The sequence below is a fragment of the Callorhinus ursinus genome, unplaced genomic scaffold, assembly GCF_003265705.2.
Source record: "Callorhinus ursinus isolate GAN/ISIS: 27379988/994484 unplaced genomic scaffold, GSC_fseal_2.0 scaffold314, whole genome shotgun sequence".
NCBI lineage: Eukaryota > Metazoa > Chordata > Mammalia > Carnivora > Otariidae > Callorhinus > Callorhinus ursinus.
Window position 1 is genome coordinate 1 of NW_027397369.1, and position 18,544 is coordinate 18,544.

An 18,544-nucleotide genomic window follows, 5' to 3' on the forward strand; every position below is an offset into this window, starting at 1 on the left:
CCTGAGGGGCAACTAGAAAGTTCCATCTGCCCCACTTTCCGGAACCCAAACCTTAAAAGTCCTTCAAGTCGCCGCTCAGAGGCTACTCCACCAGAGCCCCGAGGCCACTCTCCTGCTCGCTCCTGCCCGCTCCGGCCAGGGCCAGGGGTGCGGACCACGGCTGCGGGGGCCGGCCCTGGGGCCCCGGTCTCCACCTCCCCTCCAGCGCTGAGGCCACAGGGCGCGAGGTCAGCCCCGTCGGACGCCGTCGCGCCCAAGCGCCAGCGGGTCACTGGCTCGGCCACGTCCGGCCGGCGCCGCGGTCCCACTGCCATTCGGGGACGCCGTGCAAACCTCCGCCTGCTACAGCCAAGCTGCCGGCAAGCACGCACCCACCGCACGCTCGCTGCGCCGCTGTCCACTGCAGCCACAGCGACGGTCGGCAGCAGGTCCCCGGGGCGCGTGCAGCGACCGCACCACTCCTACCAGAACACCGACTCGCCTCACTGGGCCAACCTCCGAGGCGGCCGGCAACCATCGTCCACAACGCCGGCTAGGTCCGCGGGCCCACGTGCCCAAACCGGCCTGTTCCCGCGCGCCCGCGCTGCGCCGGCGCACAGTTCAGCGGTAGGCCCAGCTGCCGTCGGGGCGCATGCTCCATCCTGCAGTTAGGCCCCCTCCAGTCCCCCCCCCCGCCCCCGTTTTGGAAGCGCGTTGCGGCCACCGGCTGGCTCGCGCATGCGTGTCTCCATAACCTGGGTTTCTTCCCGACTGGGCGAGGAGCCGCGGGTCTTGGGTTTGAAGCCAGCCGAGCCGGAAGTCGGTCGACTTCTTCGCCTCCCCTCCGTCCCTGGCGGAAACGCAAGCCCTGGAGGAGAGGTTCCGGGCTCAGCCTGAGCTGGAGGCCGCGGAATGGAGAGCGGGGCCGAGGACGTGGGACTGACCCGCCGCCCGATGCTGGCCTCTTCCTGGGATGCCGCCTGCGGAGCCCTGGCCCACAGCCTCCGTCTCACCCGGGCTGACCTCGGCGCCCGGGACTTGGATTGGGAGGAGCCGCTGGCTCCGCCTGCCCCGGGGTGCGCCGGGCCGGCGGGGACTGGGGCCGCCGGTGCGGGACGGTGGCGCTCCTGGGGAAGCCGGGAAGGCAGGTGGGGGCCGTGCGGGGAGAGGGTGTGGGCCGGGGATCCGGGAGGGGAGCGGGCGGCAGGCGGGGGCCGGGAGCGGGGGCCGGGGGGCGGGGCCGGGGGCGTGAGTGTCGGGCGCCGGGCTGACCCTCCGCCGGGTCGGAACCGGGCTCCGCCTCCCCCTCCCCGCGCAAAACCCGCAAAGGCCTCCTGGGGACCCGCGTCGGCGTCAGTAAATGTGACTGTCGAGAGCCCCCATCAGCTTCGTTATGGAAAAGATAGGCGTTTGCCTCGTAGTGTCTTCTGTTTCCCCCTCTGGTGCACGCAGTAGGTCCCAGCGAACTTTTTGTGTTGAAATGGGAAGTAACTACCGGGGGTCGCGTCGGCAATCGAGGAGAGCGCAGAGGGCGAAGCCCTGGCGTCCGGAGTGTGCATTTCCTTGGGAATCTGTACCGAGCGTCCGTTGGGTGCTTGGGAAGGTGGGGGGACCTCAGTGGTAAATGCAGAAGTGAGTTCGGAGGAGGACCGTGGCCTAATAAGAGGGTTGTGAGCGGTGTTCGGACAAGTAGACTGAGGAAAATGTTGGACGCTTTTCTTTTCAGCCGCGATCTGGTGGTTTTGAAGAGCAGCCTGAACAGCCCCGATGAAAAGCCCTGCTTCCTTTACCTGAGATGTGACCCTAACGGAGGCGAAGAAATCGTTTCTGTTGGCATTTTGAGCTCAGCAAGAAATATGGAAGTATACTTAGGAGAGGAGTACTGTGGAACCAGTAGGGGCAAGACTGTTTGTAGTGATCTGGATGACAGGTTTGTAACTCGTTGACGCAGAAGTGTTCTCGCGCAGCCGTGTGACTTTACTCAGCCCTTGTGGTGTCTGTTGATTGCCTGACATAGATGCCAGACGCCGGGGGAGAGAAGAGAAACACGTAGCAGCAGGAGTAGCAGTTTCTCCGTTTCTCCCTCTACGGGCTCTTCGAGATAGTCTAAGCTTTCTCGTTGTTGTAAATGTGGAAATTTCGAGCTGATTGGGGGAGGTGACTGGGTAGCGGGTCATCCCAGTTCGTCAGACTGTATAGACTAGAGTCAGTCCTTACTCCTGCTTCTTGGCTTTCTCCGTGAACACACAGTGGTCTGTTTCCCAAAAGCAATTTGGCAGTTAGTCTGGAACGTTGAACACGTTTTTCTGAAAGGAAGTCCATTACACATGGTGCACAGGCCCAAGACTGTGCCACACACCAGTGTGTGTAACCCACAAGTCTGCCCGTTAGCGTGTGATTTTCCTCTAGGTTCTGATACAAGGATTCTACCCGAATTCAATCTCAGGATTTAAGTAATGGCTTAGAAACACAATTAGAAAAAGTGTTGTTGTTGTTTTTTTTTTATTTGAGTATAGTTGACAGAACATTACATTAGTTTCAGGTGTACGACACAGTGATTCGACATCTTTATAGGTTATGCAGCGCTCACCACGAGTGTAACTACCATCTGTTACTGTACAATATCATTGACATACTGCTATTACAATATCATCTGTTACCGTACAAGTCTGCTACAGTATCAGGGACTGTATTTCCTATACTGTACCTTTTATTCCCACTCTTTATTGAGTCCATAACCAGAAGCCTGTATCTCTCGCACTCCCCTTCATCCATTTTGCCCATCCCTCCGACAACCGTCAGTTTGTTTTCTCTATTTATCGCTGATTCGGCTACTTCTTTGTTTATTCATTTGGAACAGTTCATTTTTAAATGTAACTATTAAAACTAATAGAAGTAAAATTGATTTAAATTCTATTTTATTTTTAGTGAGCACAAAATTATTTTCTACAAAAAGTATTTAAAATTGGAGTCCTCCAGTCATGCTTGTAAAGTAAAGGTAAGTCATCACTAGATTTTAACTAGTTTGACAACTGCAAATGTTTGTGTGTAATTTGTATTTGTTTTCTGTTGGTTCAGTAATATGGTTAGTCCAGCTTTGTTCCTTATTATCTTGATATAAAAATATGGTGTCATGAAAAGTAGAAGCAGTTTTGGCTTTATTATATCAAGAAAGATAGAGGGAGATATATCAAGAGAGAAGTTGGGAAGTTTTAGAGAAGAGCATCCAAAAGTTAAAGGGCTTTGGACTGATGTCTTGAATGTGAAAAATATCATAGAGGTGAACTTTAGTGTTCTCACTGGAGCCCAGAGAAAAGTTACTGAGCTGGAAGGCATAGGCCCAGAATATTCCTCCTGTTTTGTTGCCTAGTCAGGTGACCTTGGGCAGATCTCTTTATTTCTTTCGAACTACTTCATGGATAAATTAGAGGACCAAAAACAAAACAAAACAAATAAAAACTTGGTATGTACATGAATGTTCATCATCATTCCTAACAGCCAAAAGGTTGCAAAGAAAACAACCCCATGGTCCATCACTGTATGTGTAAACAAAACATGGTATACCCACACAATGGAAAAGTATTCGGTCATGAAAAGCATATAGAAACACAGATGAACCTTGAAACATACTGTGCGAAAGAAGCTGGGATCATATATTGCATGGTTCTGTGTGTATGTATATGTAAGGTCCAGAATAGGCAAATCCACAGAGACTGAAAGTAGATTACTTACTATCTGGGGCTGGGGGGGGTGGGTATTGGTGGGATGGGGAGTGACTGCCAGTGGGAACATGGCTACTTTTTGGGTGATGTTCTAAAAGTGCGATGGCTCGCACCAAAACCCATAAGATACCTAGGAATAAACCTAGCCAAAGAGGTAAAAGATCTGTTTTCTGAAAACTATAGAAAACTTACGAATGAAATTGAAGAGGATGCGAAGAAATGGAAAAATAGTCCATGCTCATGGACTAGGAGAACAAACATTGTTAAAATGTCTGTACTACCCAAAGCAATCTCTACGTTTAATGCAATCCCTATCAAAATACCATGAGCATTTTTCACAGAGCTAGAACAAACCACCCTAAAATTTGTACGGAACCACAAAAGACCCCATGTAGCAAAAACAATCCTGAAAAAGAAAAGCAAAGCTGGAGGCGTTAACGATTCTGGACGTCGAGCTATACTACAAAGCTGTAGTCATCAAGGTAGTATGGTACTGGCACCAAAACAGATACGTAGATCAATGGAAAAGAATAGAAAACCCAGAAACGGACCCACGACTGTGTGGTCAACTAATCGTCAACAAAGTGGGAAAGAATATCCAACGGAAAAAAGACAGTCTCTTCAACAAATGCTGTTGGGAAAATTGGACAGCAACATGCAGAAGAATGAAACTGGACCACTGTCTTACACCATATACAAAAACAAATTTAAAATGGATGAAAGGCCTAAATGTAAGACAGGAAACCATCCAAATCCTAGAGGAGAACACAGGCAGCAACCTCTTTGATCTTGGCCACGGCAGCTTCTTGCCAGAGGCAAGGGAAACACCCAAAATGAACTATTGGGGCTTCATCAAGATGAAAAGTTTCTGCTCAGTGAAGGCCACAACAAAACTAAAAGGCAGCCTACGGAATGGGAGAAGATATTTGCAAATGACATCTGATAAAGCGTTAGTATCCAAAGTCTTTAAAGAACTTATCAAACTCAACACCCAAAACACAAATAATCCAGTTAAGAAATGGGCAGAAGACATAAATAGACATTTTCCAAAAAAGACATACAAATGGCTAACAGACGTGTGAAAAGATGCTCAACATCACTCATCATCAGGGAAATGCAAACCAAGACCGTGATGAGATAGCATCTGACAGGTGTCAGAATGGCGAAAATTCACAACACAAGAAACAACGGATGTTGGTGAGGATGTGGAGAAAGGGGAACCCTCTTGCCCTGTTGGTGGGAATGCAAACTGGTGCGGCCACTCTGGAAAACAGTGTGGAGGTTCCTCAAAAAGTTAAAAATAGAAGTACCCTTCGACCCAGCAGTTGCACTACCAGGTAATAACCCAAAAGATACAAAAATACAGATTGGAAGGGGTACATGCACCCCAGTGTTTATAGCAGCATTATCAACAATGATGTTTCTAGCAGCCAGACTATGGAGAGGGCCCAAATGTCCATCAGCTGATGAATGGTTAAGGATGTGGTGTATGTATACGATGGGATATTACTCAGTCATCAAAATGAATGAAATCTTGCCATTTGCAACAACATGGAGGGAGCTAGAGCGTATTCCGCTAAGCGATGTAAGTTAGAGAAAGACATACATGATTTCACTCATGTGGAATTTAGGACAGAAAACAGATGAACATATGGGGTAGGGGGAGAAAAAAGAAACAAACCATAAGAGACTCTTAAAGATAGAGAACAAACAGAGTTGCTGGAGGGGGGGGGTGGGGGGATGTGCTAAATGCATGATGGGTATCAAGGAGGGCTGTTACGAGGAGCACTGAGTGTTCTGTGTAAGTAGTGAATCATTGAATTCTGCTCCTGAAACCAGCATTGCACTGTATGTGAACTAACTAGAACTTAAAAAACATCTGAAAAGAAAAAAAATAGAATAAAATAAAACTATAATGGCTACGCAACTCTGTGAATGTACTAAAATCCACTGAATTGTACACTTTAAATCATTTGGTTGTTTGGCACTTTCATTATATCTCAATAAACCTGTTTTTAAATTTAAGTTTTTTAAAGAGGAAATAAATCCTTGCTATCTTTTTATCTCCACGTGACTTTTTATACAAGCTTACGAGACTTTAGAATAAGAAACAGTAAGTAATTTCATAGCCTGCTGGTAGCAAATTTACAGAACTGATTATTCCGAGATACTGGTTTATATAGTACATATCAATAGCTTCCAGATTTATTTAAATGAAGTGTTTCATGCATTCAACAGAATTTGAATGCCTACTGATGCTAGATACTGTAACTAGGCATGTAGGAATTAGCAGTAACATAATGAATGACTGCCCTCATGTTGCTGACATTCTAGTGTGATGAAATAGATTCTAAGCTGACTCAATGAGTCAAATATGTCCCATATTCAGTGGTGGAGCAATGGGGATGAAAAAGCAGAGGGTGGGTAGCAGGGAGGTTAGAAGGTAGGTGTGTAAATTTAATGCGGAGGTTCCTTAATTGTTGAGGACAGTCACCTCTTTGGTGCCACGCTCAGAGTTCTTGGATTATGGGTTCTTGACCTGTGTTGTCACGTTACATATGGTTTTGTATGTGTCTCTGCAGGTAAGTGTTTTTTGTTACCTATTCTGTGGAAGTTCTATGGGACTGCTAAGAGTAATCTCATTAGAGAAATCCTAGGCCTACTAAAGGTTGTTCTGGGGCAGTGGTATATGAAAGTTGAAAGTCACGGACCCATCTTTTTGAGCACTTACTCCCAGTGGTAGGAACTGGGAATTTGAACACCTAATCCTCCTAACAACCGTGTAAAATCATTGTTTTTAGCCTCCCTCATTTTATTCCTGACTCAGGTTTTTGCCTTTTTCCTGGGGTCACACAGGCTCTAAGTGGAGTCATCACTGACTCTGTCTGATTCTAAATCGTGGTCCCTTCCTACTTTGCTACTTTGTTGTCCATATCACACAAGAAATGTCTTTGTGTTCAGAAATAAGGCAGCCTAAAGCAGTGGGCAGGACGCTGCTATAGAAGCCAGGGGGCTAGGTTCCAAGCTTGACTTTTACCAATTTGGTGATCCTCTGACAAGTCGGAAAATCACCCCTGACCTCATCTTTTTGTGTGTGAACCAGTAGGTTATGTTAGACCATATCTAACTTTCTCTTAAAATTCTCAGTTTTAAAGGACTGACTTAGTTTTCGTATTTCAGTAAAGATTTTTGTGAAGCCTTCTTTTATATTAAATACTATTACAGCTGTGCTGTGTTAAGTTCTCAGATGGTTATAGTTTATTTTTATTCATTAGTTTAAGTGAATGAAATCTTATCGTAGCCCCTTTGTATATTCTGTGTATGTATTCAGTTTGACATGTTATTCTTTTTGTAAATCGTTCTTACGAGCCTTGTGGTAAATTACAAGTGCGGATCGTTACAGTTTTCAGGAAAGCTTAAAAATGAACGTGTATTTAAAGTTTATTTTCCTAAGTATATTATTGCTAGCTTCTAGAGAAAAGTGACCTTAAATAGTGACTACTGTTTAATATTATTGTTTTCCGGAACTTCTTTGTTTTATAATAGTTGCTCTCCTTTGGTGAAAAGCAGTGTGTGTTCATCAGTAAAATTGTGGTACAATTGAGGCGGGTTTCAACAAATTCTTCAACCAGCTCTCCTGCTCTAGGATCAAGGATAGACCTGCAGAGGGTCCAAACTCTCATGGAGGCCATGGGGTCAAAGTTGTCACCTGGCGCTCAGCAACTGATGAATATGGTTAAATTTCAGCAGCAGGTACGTAGACATGGAGTCTGTCCAGGTACCATTAAAAATTTCAGAATGACGGCTTTTTATAAGGACACGTATTAACTTAAGTTTTTTCTTTGAACTTTTACTGTTGATCTGACCGTTACCTTTATTTGCTTTGTAAAGTAACATTTTGTAGACGTTCTCTTCTACAAAATATCTTACTACAGATCTTTACAATTTTCTATGAATTTACTCATTCGTTCAGCAAATATTTATTAAGCACCTTCTCAGTGAATAAGGCAATGTTTTGAGCACGTTAGGAAGTTCCAAGGTCAGTTAGTTTGTAGCCTGTCTTTGAGGATCTTTATATAGTCTCATTTTATCTAGGTCTTTAAGGAAGAAGGATGGGACCGGGCGAGTAAATTTGGAGGGATGCAATTCGAGACAGAGAAAATAGCATGGATTAACTCTTCAGTGCTAGAAGGGACAGGCCATAGCTAGGGAATGAATAGAAGTTCACTTCTCTGGGGTGAAGAAGTGGTTGGGGGAGTTCAGCTTGGGGTTGGATCGTAGAGGGTTTTGAACGTTACTTTTAAAAGTACATGCCTGGTTTTGCCCACGTTTTGAGAAACTCTAACCCAGCGCTCTGCGTGAGAGGAGTGAGAAGGAACAGTGAATCAGTAGGTTGTGAGACTCCAGGGGGAGCAGTTCCATGTTCCTTTCCTCATCCAGATGAGAGTCCAGGAGGGTCTAAAATTGGACGTATGACCTGATGCTGGATTGTGAGACGTTGCCATGCTGGTGCCATCAGCTCTAGATAACTTGATGTTGCCATTGCCCGAGAAAAATAGAATTAAAGGGGACGTTGAGGTTTGGAAGATGGTGATACCTACGGTATAAATGGAACCCAAGGTAGGAGACCACTTGGGAAAAAGGGAGCTTGATTTTGGGAATATTAAGTTGTAGATGTGAATCAAACAGTGCCTCGGATGATGCTGCGAGCTCTGGGAAGCACCGGAGGGTGTACGGGTGGAGGTGGAGGAGCGGAAGGGAGGTTTGAGAGATGGACCCAGTAGAGGACAGGGAAAGTGCTGAAGGGAGAGCCGGAGCAAGGAAGAAAGGTCCATGGGGGTAGCTAGGTTTGGTAAGGATAATAGGGAGGAGGGACGAGAAGAGCGGAAGACCAGCGGTGTGACCGAGTAGCACGAGGGAAGAGCTGATGTCAGGAGACCTGACTTCAGGTTGTGGTGCTGACATAAGTAGTTGCGTAATTTGGCATTGCTTTGTCTTTTTTTTTTTTTTTTAAGATTTTATTTATCTTTTTGACAGAGAGAGAGTCAGCGAGAGAGGGAACACAAGCAGGGGGAGGGGGAGAGGGAGAGGCAGGCTCCCCGCTAAGCAGGTAGCTGGATGCGGGGCTCGATCCCAGAACCCTGGGAGCATGATCTGAGCTGAAGGCAGACGCTTAACGACTGGGCCACCCAGGCGCCCCTGCTTCCTGTTTTTTGACGTAAATTTTGTCACGTTCTAAATCTAAACGGTAATACTGCTAGGATAAAGGAGTCATGGGAAAGTTTAAAAGAAATAGTCTAAATAAACAACGTGTGTACCTTTTGTGAGCTTTACCAATAGTAATTTAGTACAGGTGTCACTCAATGGGCAAGACCGGGAAAAGGGGAGAGTTGATGGTTATCACGGGAACCCTGGAAAGAAGGGTTTCAAAAAAGTACCAGTTCCATACTTTTCTTTCTCTCGTACCGTCACCGCACCTCGATCCTCAGGAAGCCCCTGACTGGTCCTCCTGCTCGACTGCAGTCCCTTCTCCACAGGATGACCAGAATAATCTCAAAGGGTAAATCAGACTCATCCTTCCCTGTGTGAAGCCCTCTGACTTCTTCTCAGCACACTCAGAATGAACCCAGCTTCCTTACCCTGGCGTCTAAGATCTGGGCCTTCGTTGATTCCTTAACCCCATCTCCTGCCAAATCTCCCGGGACACCTGGCTTCCAGATGTGCTGATGTGTGTAGTCCTCAGATATTCAAGTGTGTTCAGGACCTTTGCACTCTTAATTTTTCTCTTTCTCCAGAAGCCTCTTCCCCAGACTGGGGCAGGGCTGGCTTTTCCTTTTTATTAAGATTTCAACTTAAATGTTACATCCTTAGTGAGACCTTCCCCAACCACCGGTTTAAAATAGCCTTTCCCTCCAAATCTGCATCATATTTTCATCAGAGCCTTCTTGACTATTTTGTTGTTGTTTATATGTTGGTCTGTTTATCTCATTAGAATATCAGCTTCATGCAAACGGGGAGCTGGTCTGTCCTGTTTGTGGCTCCAAATAAGAATATGATATATGTGCCTTTTGGGTTATCAACTAAGTGCTTCTTGGAGATCTTCAGGGTTCAGATTGAATGATCGTGATATGGAAACCAGATCTTGAGGGATTGGGCAGTAAATGGGGGTAGTTGGAATGTGGAGGTACGCGGGTTAAATGGGTTTGTTTCAAGAATGATAGAGATAAGGAGCTTCCCTGTATCGGAATCCCCTGGAATGTTTATAAGGTGCCGATTCCTGGCTGTCAGCAATGACCTGAAACCCAGAAGGTGGGATCCAGGCATTGTATCAAACAGGCATCCCCAGATGATTCTTAACGCATAGTTAAGAACCCTAAGAACAAGTGATCGAGGAGAAGGATCCCATGGAGATAGAAAATGTAAAACAAGATGAAATTATTTTTTGTGTGCAAGACTTTGGAAACATCAGAGAGGGTTAATGATGTACAATCAGCTCGTGGACTGATCTTTATGTTCTAAAAACCTAACTTTGGAAAAAGAGTTAACATGGATAGATTTTTTTGTGTGTGTGTCATGGTTTTAAGTTTGTTGGTTGAATTCCAAAAATAACCTGTTTTCCCTGCTATTAATTTCAGTCCATTCAGAAGTGCCTTAAATAAATCATAAAAGTGCTCTCCCAGCTTTCATTCTCTTCCCCAGCTTGGTGTGTATCCTAGAGTTTCCTGCGTCTGTAGAAATACCTGCAAGTCCTTCCATCCAGTGTACGTGTTGTGACGTGCCCCCCTCCCCCCACTAACTCATTGTATACGGGGCCATTTGGGGAACCCTGTGGAAGAAGGAAGGTGATTCAGTTAAATGTTCTTTTAAACATGCTAATAAAAGACCTCTTCCAAGTGGGGAGGCTCTCTTTATGGGATGATTCTTACGGGGCATACCTGGTTTTCTAGGATTGCGTGTTACTAACAAGCAGGAATCTACGGACTGTCTCCCTGGAAAATGTCATGTAAGCTATGTAACTGTTTGTTAAGTCTAAAGTAGGGATGTTTTGGGGCACCTGGCTGGCTGAGATGGTGGAGTGTGTGACTCTCGGTCTCGGGCTTATAAGTTCGAGCCCCACGTTAGGTGTAGAGATTACTTAAAAATAAAATCTTAAATAAATATAGTAGGGATGTTTCATGACCAAAATGTTCCTTCGGCGGAAGCTGTGTAACCGCATGCACTGTTTAGAACCTTCCTACGTTAATTTGGGCAGGGCCTGTCCTGAAGGGGAAAGAAGTGACCTGGGAAGCTTCGTTAGAAGCCCTCTACCTTTCCCGGCTTCACCTGTGCTTTGGGGTTGCTTTGCTTGTGTTCTTGAAAGTTTTGTTAAAGTTTTTTCTTATTTCATTATATTTGAAGTTAACATTTGCTGGCTTTGATTTGTTTTTGCTTCACAACTTAGCAAAATTGAATAGGAATTCTATATCAAAGTGCCTAGCCTATAGTTTTCATGTAATGTTGCCTGAATGAAAGGATGCACCCCATTTTTCTCGAAGAAAACATACTCACTTATGCAGGATTTACAGTTTGCTTTTTTCACCTTTGAAATACAAATGTCTTTTTTTCTTGCTTTTTCAAGGTGATACTTGTTTACATTTTTTGTAATAAAAGTTAGTCCTTTCAGATATCTGACGAGATGTTCAGAAATAGACCCTTAAGTTTTCACGAGTCTGGGGGTAAATATGCGCACATATAAAATGATGTGTATACACAGATACACATACATACATCTGAATCTTTACATATTCACGCATAGGTATGTGGACATAATTTCGCATGAATGCTTTTATGTTCTTTTCAGCTACTCTGTCAGTGTTTCCCATACAACATATGACATGGATCCTAAGCAATAAATATGTATAAATTATTTCATACATATTCCCCTGCCTGCTTTGAAAAGGGTTTGGTGGACCTTGCATGGCAACATGTGTCAGACAGCACAAGAAAATTAAAAGAATTGAATTAAATGAAACAAAAGGAAACAGAAGAATAGCCACCAGCCCCTAAAGTTGGCTTATTCACTGCACTGCCATATAGACTTACCTGTGAATTCCGTGATATTTAATACGAAGAGGAAAAGGAAATTACCTTAAAAGCTCTCATCTGAGAAAAATATGACTGATTTTTATAATCAGTGGATTTCTTCTAATCCAGATTTGGTATATCAGAAAAGAAAAACCTCACATACCAAATACCTTATTTGCGTTTACATTTTCTTAATTAAAATTTCTGCCAAATTAGTTGCCATACACAATTTTGACATTGATTTCACTGCTGTTTATACCAAATTTTCGATTTCCTGGGGTGCTTCAGTGGCTTAGTCTGTTAGGCGTCCGACTCTTGATTTTGGCTCAGGTCACGATCTCAGGGTCACGAGATCAGGCCCCGAGTCGGGTTCCATACTGGGCATGGAGCCTGCTTGGGATTCTCTCTCTCTCTCTCTCTCTCTCTCTCTGTCTCTGTCTCTGCCTCTCCCCAACCCCCTCAATCATGCTCTCTCTCTCTCTCTATAAATAAAATTCAATTAAAAGAATTTTCATTTTTGTGTCATGAAGGTTTTTGGACTGTTTACACTACCAAAAATAATTTAGCTTTGTCATCATGATTGAGTAGGGCTCCTTTCTATCAAAGGAGAGTTGTTGAATTTTAAAATTTTGTATATAATTGTATGTATTGTATATATAATGTACAATACATGTAATTTATATAATTATATACAGTCCATCTTCTAGGAATAATTTAAGGTTTATCCAAACCTTGCATTCGGTAGAAGATAACATTTCTTTATAGAGAGTATTCCTCCAAAGTGCAGATCAGTAAAAGAAGTCTCATGGGGACCCTCCTGCTGCCCGCCCCCCGCCCCCACACCACCGACTTCCCTGGCTCTCATTATTCCCCTTGCCTCCTTTATTTTTCCCTAAAGCATTTATCACCATCTCCATCCACATGATATATTGCCTGCCTGCCTACTTTCCTTCCTTCCTTCCTTCCCTGCTTCTTTCCATTGTTCCCTGCTCCCGTATTGGTTCCACATATCAGTGATTTTCATTTGTTTTGTTCAGCCACTTATTTTCTGTGCCAGAAGCACAGAGTAGATTTCTGGTAAATACTTGTTGACCAAATGCGTTTTGGTTTGGTTCAGTCCAGGGATCATTTTTTAGAGTGTCTAGACAATGTATATACCGAGTTTCTTTAGCTAACCTGTATAGTATTTGTCTCAGTCTCTTTCAGTAGGTGTTGAGCAAGAGTACGGATGTGTTGATATCTCCCAAATAAGAATAGAGTTTTGTGTTTCCAATTTAGGGTACAGCCCTATAACTTAACAGTTTAGTAGGCTAGAGGTAGTTTTGCTTTGCTCTTGTAGAAAAACTGAAGAGCATAGCAAGGAGCATAGGAAGAACATGCCCCTGTATGGGAGAGCCTGTAACCTCATCTCAGAAGTGAGCCAGAACCCTGTCATGAAATAATATAGCATGGCCAGTTCAGCTGAGGCCGTAAAACGTAATCTGTTATCCTACAAATCATTAAGGCAGACATAGCCAAAAGTTGGCTCATTTTAGTCATTGCAGATGTCGCAACTGTACTGATGAAACATCGGACTTCTTTCAAAGATTTTATTTATTTATTTGACACAGAGAGACACAGCGAGAGAGGGGAACAGAAGCGGGGCGGGGGGGGTGGGAGAGGGAGAAGCGGGCTTCCCGCCGAGCAGGGAGCCCGATGCGGGGCTCGATCCCAGGACCCCGGCGTCATGACCTGAGCCGAAGGCAGACGCTGAATGACTGAGCCACCCGGGTGCCCCGAAACATCAACCTTCTAGTGTATAAGCTATCTGGTGTATCTTCCATGATAAGCTAGTTATAAAAGATTTCCTTAGGTTAGCTTATTATATGGGAAACTCGATGGGTGATATTTAAATCTAAGAATATTATTAATTATTGTGCCTCAGTTGAGAGTACTGTGTTTTATTACCGTAAATTAAGGAGGCCTTCGTAGTGGAGGCATTAATGCTAATGCAATTTTACTAAGCATTTAATATTTCCTTTAGCAAAAACTACAGTGAAACCATTAAAAGCCTTGACTCTGGAGTTAGGTGGTCTGGGTTCATGTCCCAGTTCTGCCACTTACTAGGTGTGTTACACTAGTTGTGTTACCTTAGCCAGGTTACCTTTAGCCTTGGTTTCACCTTCGCTGTGGTCTCCTCAACTTAAGACTGTAGCCTACATCATATGGATGTTTAGAGGATCACGTGAACGAATGCACGTTGCTTGACTTACAGTAATTACCCCAAAAGTTAGCTGTCGCTACTACCAATAGTAACATGTATTTATTTACCTTGCTTAGAATTGTGTTCCCATCGGAGAGCAGCTTCAGTCGGTTTTGGGAAATACTGGCTACAAACGTATGATCGACCTGCAGTCGTCAGTTGCTTCAGGAGCCTCAGACAAGTCACCCTCCACGCCTTTCCCTTTTAGAACCGGATTGACATCTGGAACCCTGACTGAAGACTTAAACGCTTACATTGATAAAAGTCCACAGCCACCGGGTGGAGGAAACACTACAAACCTCAAAGAGTATAACCTTGTGCCACAAAACCGTTCTCTTCTTGAGAGTGACCTCAGAAACGCAGTTTCTTCTTTCCTGCCGAAAAAAGCGAGTGACGACTCAAATGTACCTAACTCTGAGTTGCTGCCGTTTCTCCAGAATTTATGTAGTCAGGTTAACCATCTCCGTGTGGGACGTAACACCAAGTGGCAGGAAGGCATCACGAAGGCTGGGGAAGGCGTGGTTGGTGTCACGTAAGTATTTCAGACAAATGTGGTTTAGGTTTCGTAGATAGAAGAATCAGTTGGAGGAAAACAGATTTGTTTCACTAACTGCTTCCTGTAGCTGTTTCCAGTAATTTTAGGAGCTATAACTCAACATGGATCATGGACTTAAACGTAAAACGTAAAGCTAGAGGGGCTTCTGGCTGGCTCAGTCGGCACAGTGCGCAAGTTTTTTTTTTTTTTTTTAATTTTTAATTTTATTTTTTTAATTTATTTTTTGCAGAGCGTGCAATTCTTGATCTTGTGGTTGTGAGTTTGATACTCACCTTGGGTGTAGAGATTACTTAAAATCTTTAAAAACAAACAAGCATAAAGCTATCAAACTTTTCCAGTAATACGTAGGAGAACATTTGGGGACCTGAGAGTAGGAAAAGACCCTTAGATGATGCCAGAATCGCGGTAATGGAAACATTGATCTATTGGATCCCATCAAAATGTAAAACTTCTACCTTGTGAAAGACCCCGTTAAGAGGATTAAGATACAGATACAAAGTGAGAGAAACTATTTGCAAGTCACAAATTTAACAAATGGCCTGCATTTCTGTAGCTCCCAAAATTCACGTTGGGAAAAATTTCAATCAGAAGATGGGCAACAGACATGGAGGCATGTTACTAGAAAGGGTACACATATCAAATAAGCAAGTGCAAAGATGATCATTGTTGACCTCATGGCTATCAGGGAAATGAATATCAAAACCACAAGATACTACTGCACAGTTACTTGAAGATTAAAATAAAAACAAAAAATGGTGACAATACCCAATGCTGACGAGGATGTGGAGAAACTGGATCTTTTCTACATTGGCGGTGGGAGTGTAGAATGCTGTGGCCACTCTAAAAACCTCTTTGGCAGTTTCTTGAGAAGTAAACATTTACCGTGTGACCCAGCAGTCCTACCCCTGAGCACTTACCCTGGAGAAATGAAAACTTAGGTCCACACAGGAAACTATGCCCAGTTCTTCATGCAAAGAAAGCTTTATTTCTATGTGACAGCCGAAAACTGGACGCAACCAAAATGTCTTAAAGTAGATGAACACTTAAACAAACTGTGGTATATCCACATCACAGGGTGGTGGTCAGTAAAAGGAACGGACCACTGACACCCACAGTAACCTGGATGGCTCCTGAGGACATTGTGCTGAGGAACAAAAGAGAATCTCGGGAGGTCACATTCTGTGTGATTGTATTTGCATAACATCCTCAAAGTTGTAGAGATGGAGACCATATTGGTGCTTGCCAGGTGTTAGGGGTGGAGGGCGTTAGGGGAGTGGGTGTGAGTGTAGGGGGTGGCAGGAGGGAGATCTTCGTCATGAGGGAAGAGTTGTGCAGCTCAGTTGTGATGTTCACGTGAATGTGTGTACGTGTGATAGAACAGCATCCACGCACAGCGTGCCAACATCAGTTTTCTGCTTTTGTACTCTGCCAGAGTTAGGTGAGATGTGACCACTGGGTAAAGGGTACTGTGGAACTCTAGTATCTTTACAACTTCCTGTGAATCTGGAGTTATTTGGAAAAAAAAAATAACCGTTTTAAAAACCCCTCATATATTCTAGAGGGTTCTCAAACGTTTTGGTCTTTATATTCTGAAAAATGATTGAGGACTCTAAAGGCCCTTTATTTATGTAGAGTATATGAAAGCATTCATTTGTTTAATATATGTGCTGCCGAAGCGAGCACAGGATTCATTTGTTTAAAAATAACAAACCCTTTGGGTGCCTGGGTGGCTCAGTCGGTTAAGCGGCTGCCTTCGGCTCGGGTCGTGATCCCAGGGTCCTGGGATCGAGTCCAGCAAGGAGCCAGCTTCTCCCTCTCCCTGTGCTGCTCCCCCTGCTTGTGCTCTGTCTCTGTCAAGAAAATAAATAAAGTCTTTAAAGAAAAGATAACAAACCCATTATACAGTAACATAACAATTTTTATGAGAAATATGTTTTCTAAGCAAACTTAGAATGGTATTATGTGAAAAGTATAGAATCGATACTAGCTTCTGGTTGCATTCTCATCTCTGTGGCCCTCCAGCATATAGCATCAGTAGCTAGTAAGACCGCAGAAGTACTGAGAATAAATGAATAAACGGGGTTGATCTCTGAAGAAAATATTTATACCCTCAATTGACTACCTTCAGAAAGTCTAAGAAAGAGAGAAATACTCAAGCACAACTTCTTTTGATCACCTGAGCAGTGACATTACACCTCGTGTAGCCTCTGGGAAATGTCACTGTATGTTGGTGAGGATCCGAGGATGAAGAGTTCGGACCTCGTCTTAGTAGTAGTGTAAGAACACTTGGCACTTACGGAAGCTGAGGAAGTCATGGCGACCCCGGGGGTTTGTGGACCACGCCCTGAAAGTCACGGTCCTGGTGTTCATTGGTTGTGAGCTTGAGAAACGAGCGCTTTTTATTTATTTATTTTTTAAAAAGATTTTATTTATTTGAGAGAGAGCGAGCATGGGCGGGGGGAGGGGCAGAGGGGGAAGCAGACTCCTCCCTGAGCAGGGACCTTGGGCTCATGACCCCAGCTGAAGTCAGACACTTAACTGACTCGAGCTACCCAGCCGCCCCTTTTTACTATTTTTATTCCTATCTGCCCATTCCAGTTACATTCATTTTTAAGTGTTTTCATATTAGGTTAGAAAAGAACCTTCCATTATTTAGTGAGGTGGTGTGGGTGACAAGGACAAAACTTGAAATTGTAGGGTTGTTTGGGGAAGTTCTTGGAAGACATACGTGGAGACCTTAAAAAAAAATGGGCCAGATCAGTTTTGACTTGGGGCTCAAAATCAAAAGACCCTTTGTAAGAGACTTGTTCTGTGAGGGTAGACGTTCTGTCTTTGTTGTTCTATCCTCATTTCACTTGTATGTTGAAATGTTGAAAGAATCAGATACAGAATGCTTTGGGCATTTGGGGTTGTGGTTGGCTGTTGGTAGGTGTATTTTGGCACCCGGAAATACCTTGTACCCAGACGGCACCGTTGCGAAGACAGATTTCCGCAGTGTACGTTGGCTGCTTGTTTCAGTACAGTTCGGTGGTTTCTGTTACGATACCGGGGATAATTGTTTTACTGGTTTTTTAACATTTGTTTTTAGAATGGAAGAGCAACCTGTGTGCACCTACTTGGAAAAGATTCTTACTAAAAATATGGAACTGCTGGAAAAGAAACTTGTGGACTACATCGATCGGCGAATATATCGACTCCAGGAACACATGGATACCAAGATGGCTCTGTTGATGGACCTGCTGCAGAATCCCTACTCCCCACCCCCTGGGACGGCCCTTAGACAGTGTGACTCTGGAGAAAGACTTTCAAATGGAGAACGATAAGTGCTCAACATGTAGGATGTACTGCAGATATTTATTACATATTTATTGCAAAGCCTAAACCCCCAGAGTGCAAAGCAAGTATTTAATGTCATTTGAGGAGCATCAGCTTACTTACATCACGTGACCTCAGTGTTCATTTTAACTGTACTTGTTACTGTCAATCCAGGACTGTGCACTAAGATTAACATGATAGGGTCATCAATTATTTTTGTTTGCAACATTGTTTACTCTTACAGAAATTTATGTGTATTTCTGTGTTTAGTGTTTAAAATGTTAAGGATTTTTAAGGCAATTCGTGAGTCTGTGTTGTATAACATGTTTGATAGAAGTACACTTTTTATTTATAAAGGGGTTTATTTTATAGTCTTAGGAGTATGAAAAATAATGCTTAGAGTATTTGATAATTTTTCTTTTTCTAATTGATTTTTCATGGAAAATTGGATACTTACACTCAGATCACTAATTTACATTTTGTCGTGTTTAATTCAGATAATGAGTAAGATGGCAATGTTTGACGATATACAGAGATGCTGGGGCCACTCCTGGGGCTGCTATTTTGTGTTTCAATACACTGTAGTGGGAAGTTGGAAAGTAAAAATCAGAACTGGCTTATTCCTTGTTGGGATGAATACTTTAGTTTCAGTGTTTGATGTAAAAT

At 43.8% G+C, this 18,544-nt stretch overlaps 1 protein-coding gene across 3 annotated transcripts; it reads left to right on the plus strand.

Moving 5' to 3' along the window:
• Positions 1 to 401: 401 nt before the first annotated feature.
• On the plus strand, positions 402 to 18,000 carry CUNH10orf88 (chromosome unknown C10orf88 homolog). Of its 3 annotated transcripts, none has more exons than XM_025864450.2 (6): positions 402 to 1,127; positions 1,706 to 1,909; positions 2,908 to 2,977; positions 7,248 to 7,454; positions 14,085 to 14,539; positions 17,652 to 18,000. In XM_025864450.2, the coding sequence occupies exons 1-6, from the start codon at positions 892 to 894 to the stop codon at positions 17,884 to 17,886; spliced, it is 1,407 nt and encodes a 468-aa protein (XP_025720235.1). In that variant the 5' UTR covers positions 402 to 891; the 3' UTR covers positions 17,887 to 18,000. The 3 variants fall into 3 exon arrangements, with proteins under 3 accessions (XP_025720235.1, XP_073746567.1, XP_073746568.1); XM_073890466.1 differs by having other exon boundaries at positions 402 to 1,055; XM_073890467.1 differs by lacking the exon at positions 7,248 to 7,454.
• The last annotated feature ends 544 nt before the right edge of the window (positions 18,001 to 18,544 follow it).

Bases quoted from the DNA above. Each gene is read 5' to 3' on its own strand.
- CUNH10orf88 (XM_025864450.2), top strand. From the start codon at position 892: ATGGAGAGCGGGGCCGAGGACGTGGGACTGACCCGCCGCCCGATGCTG. The intron at 2,978-7,247 runs GTAAGTCATCAC...GTTTTATAATAG, and splicing joins GTCATGCTTGTAAAGTAAAG to TTGCTCTCCTTTGGTGAAAA. The intron at 7,455-14,084 runs GTACGTAGACAT...TACCTTGCTTAG, and splicing joins TGGTTAAATTTCAGCAGCAG to AATTGTGTTCCCATCGGAGA.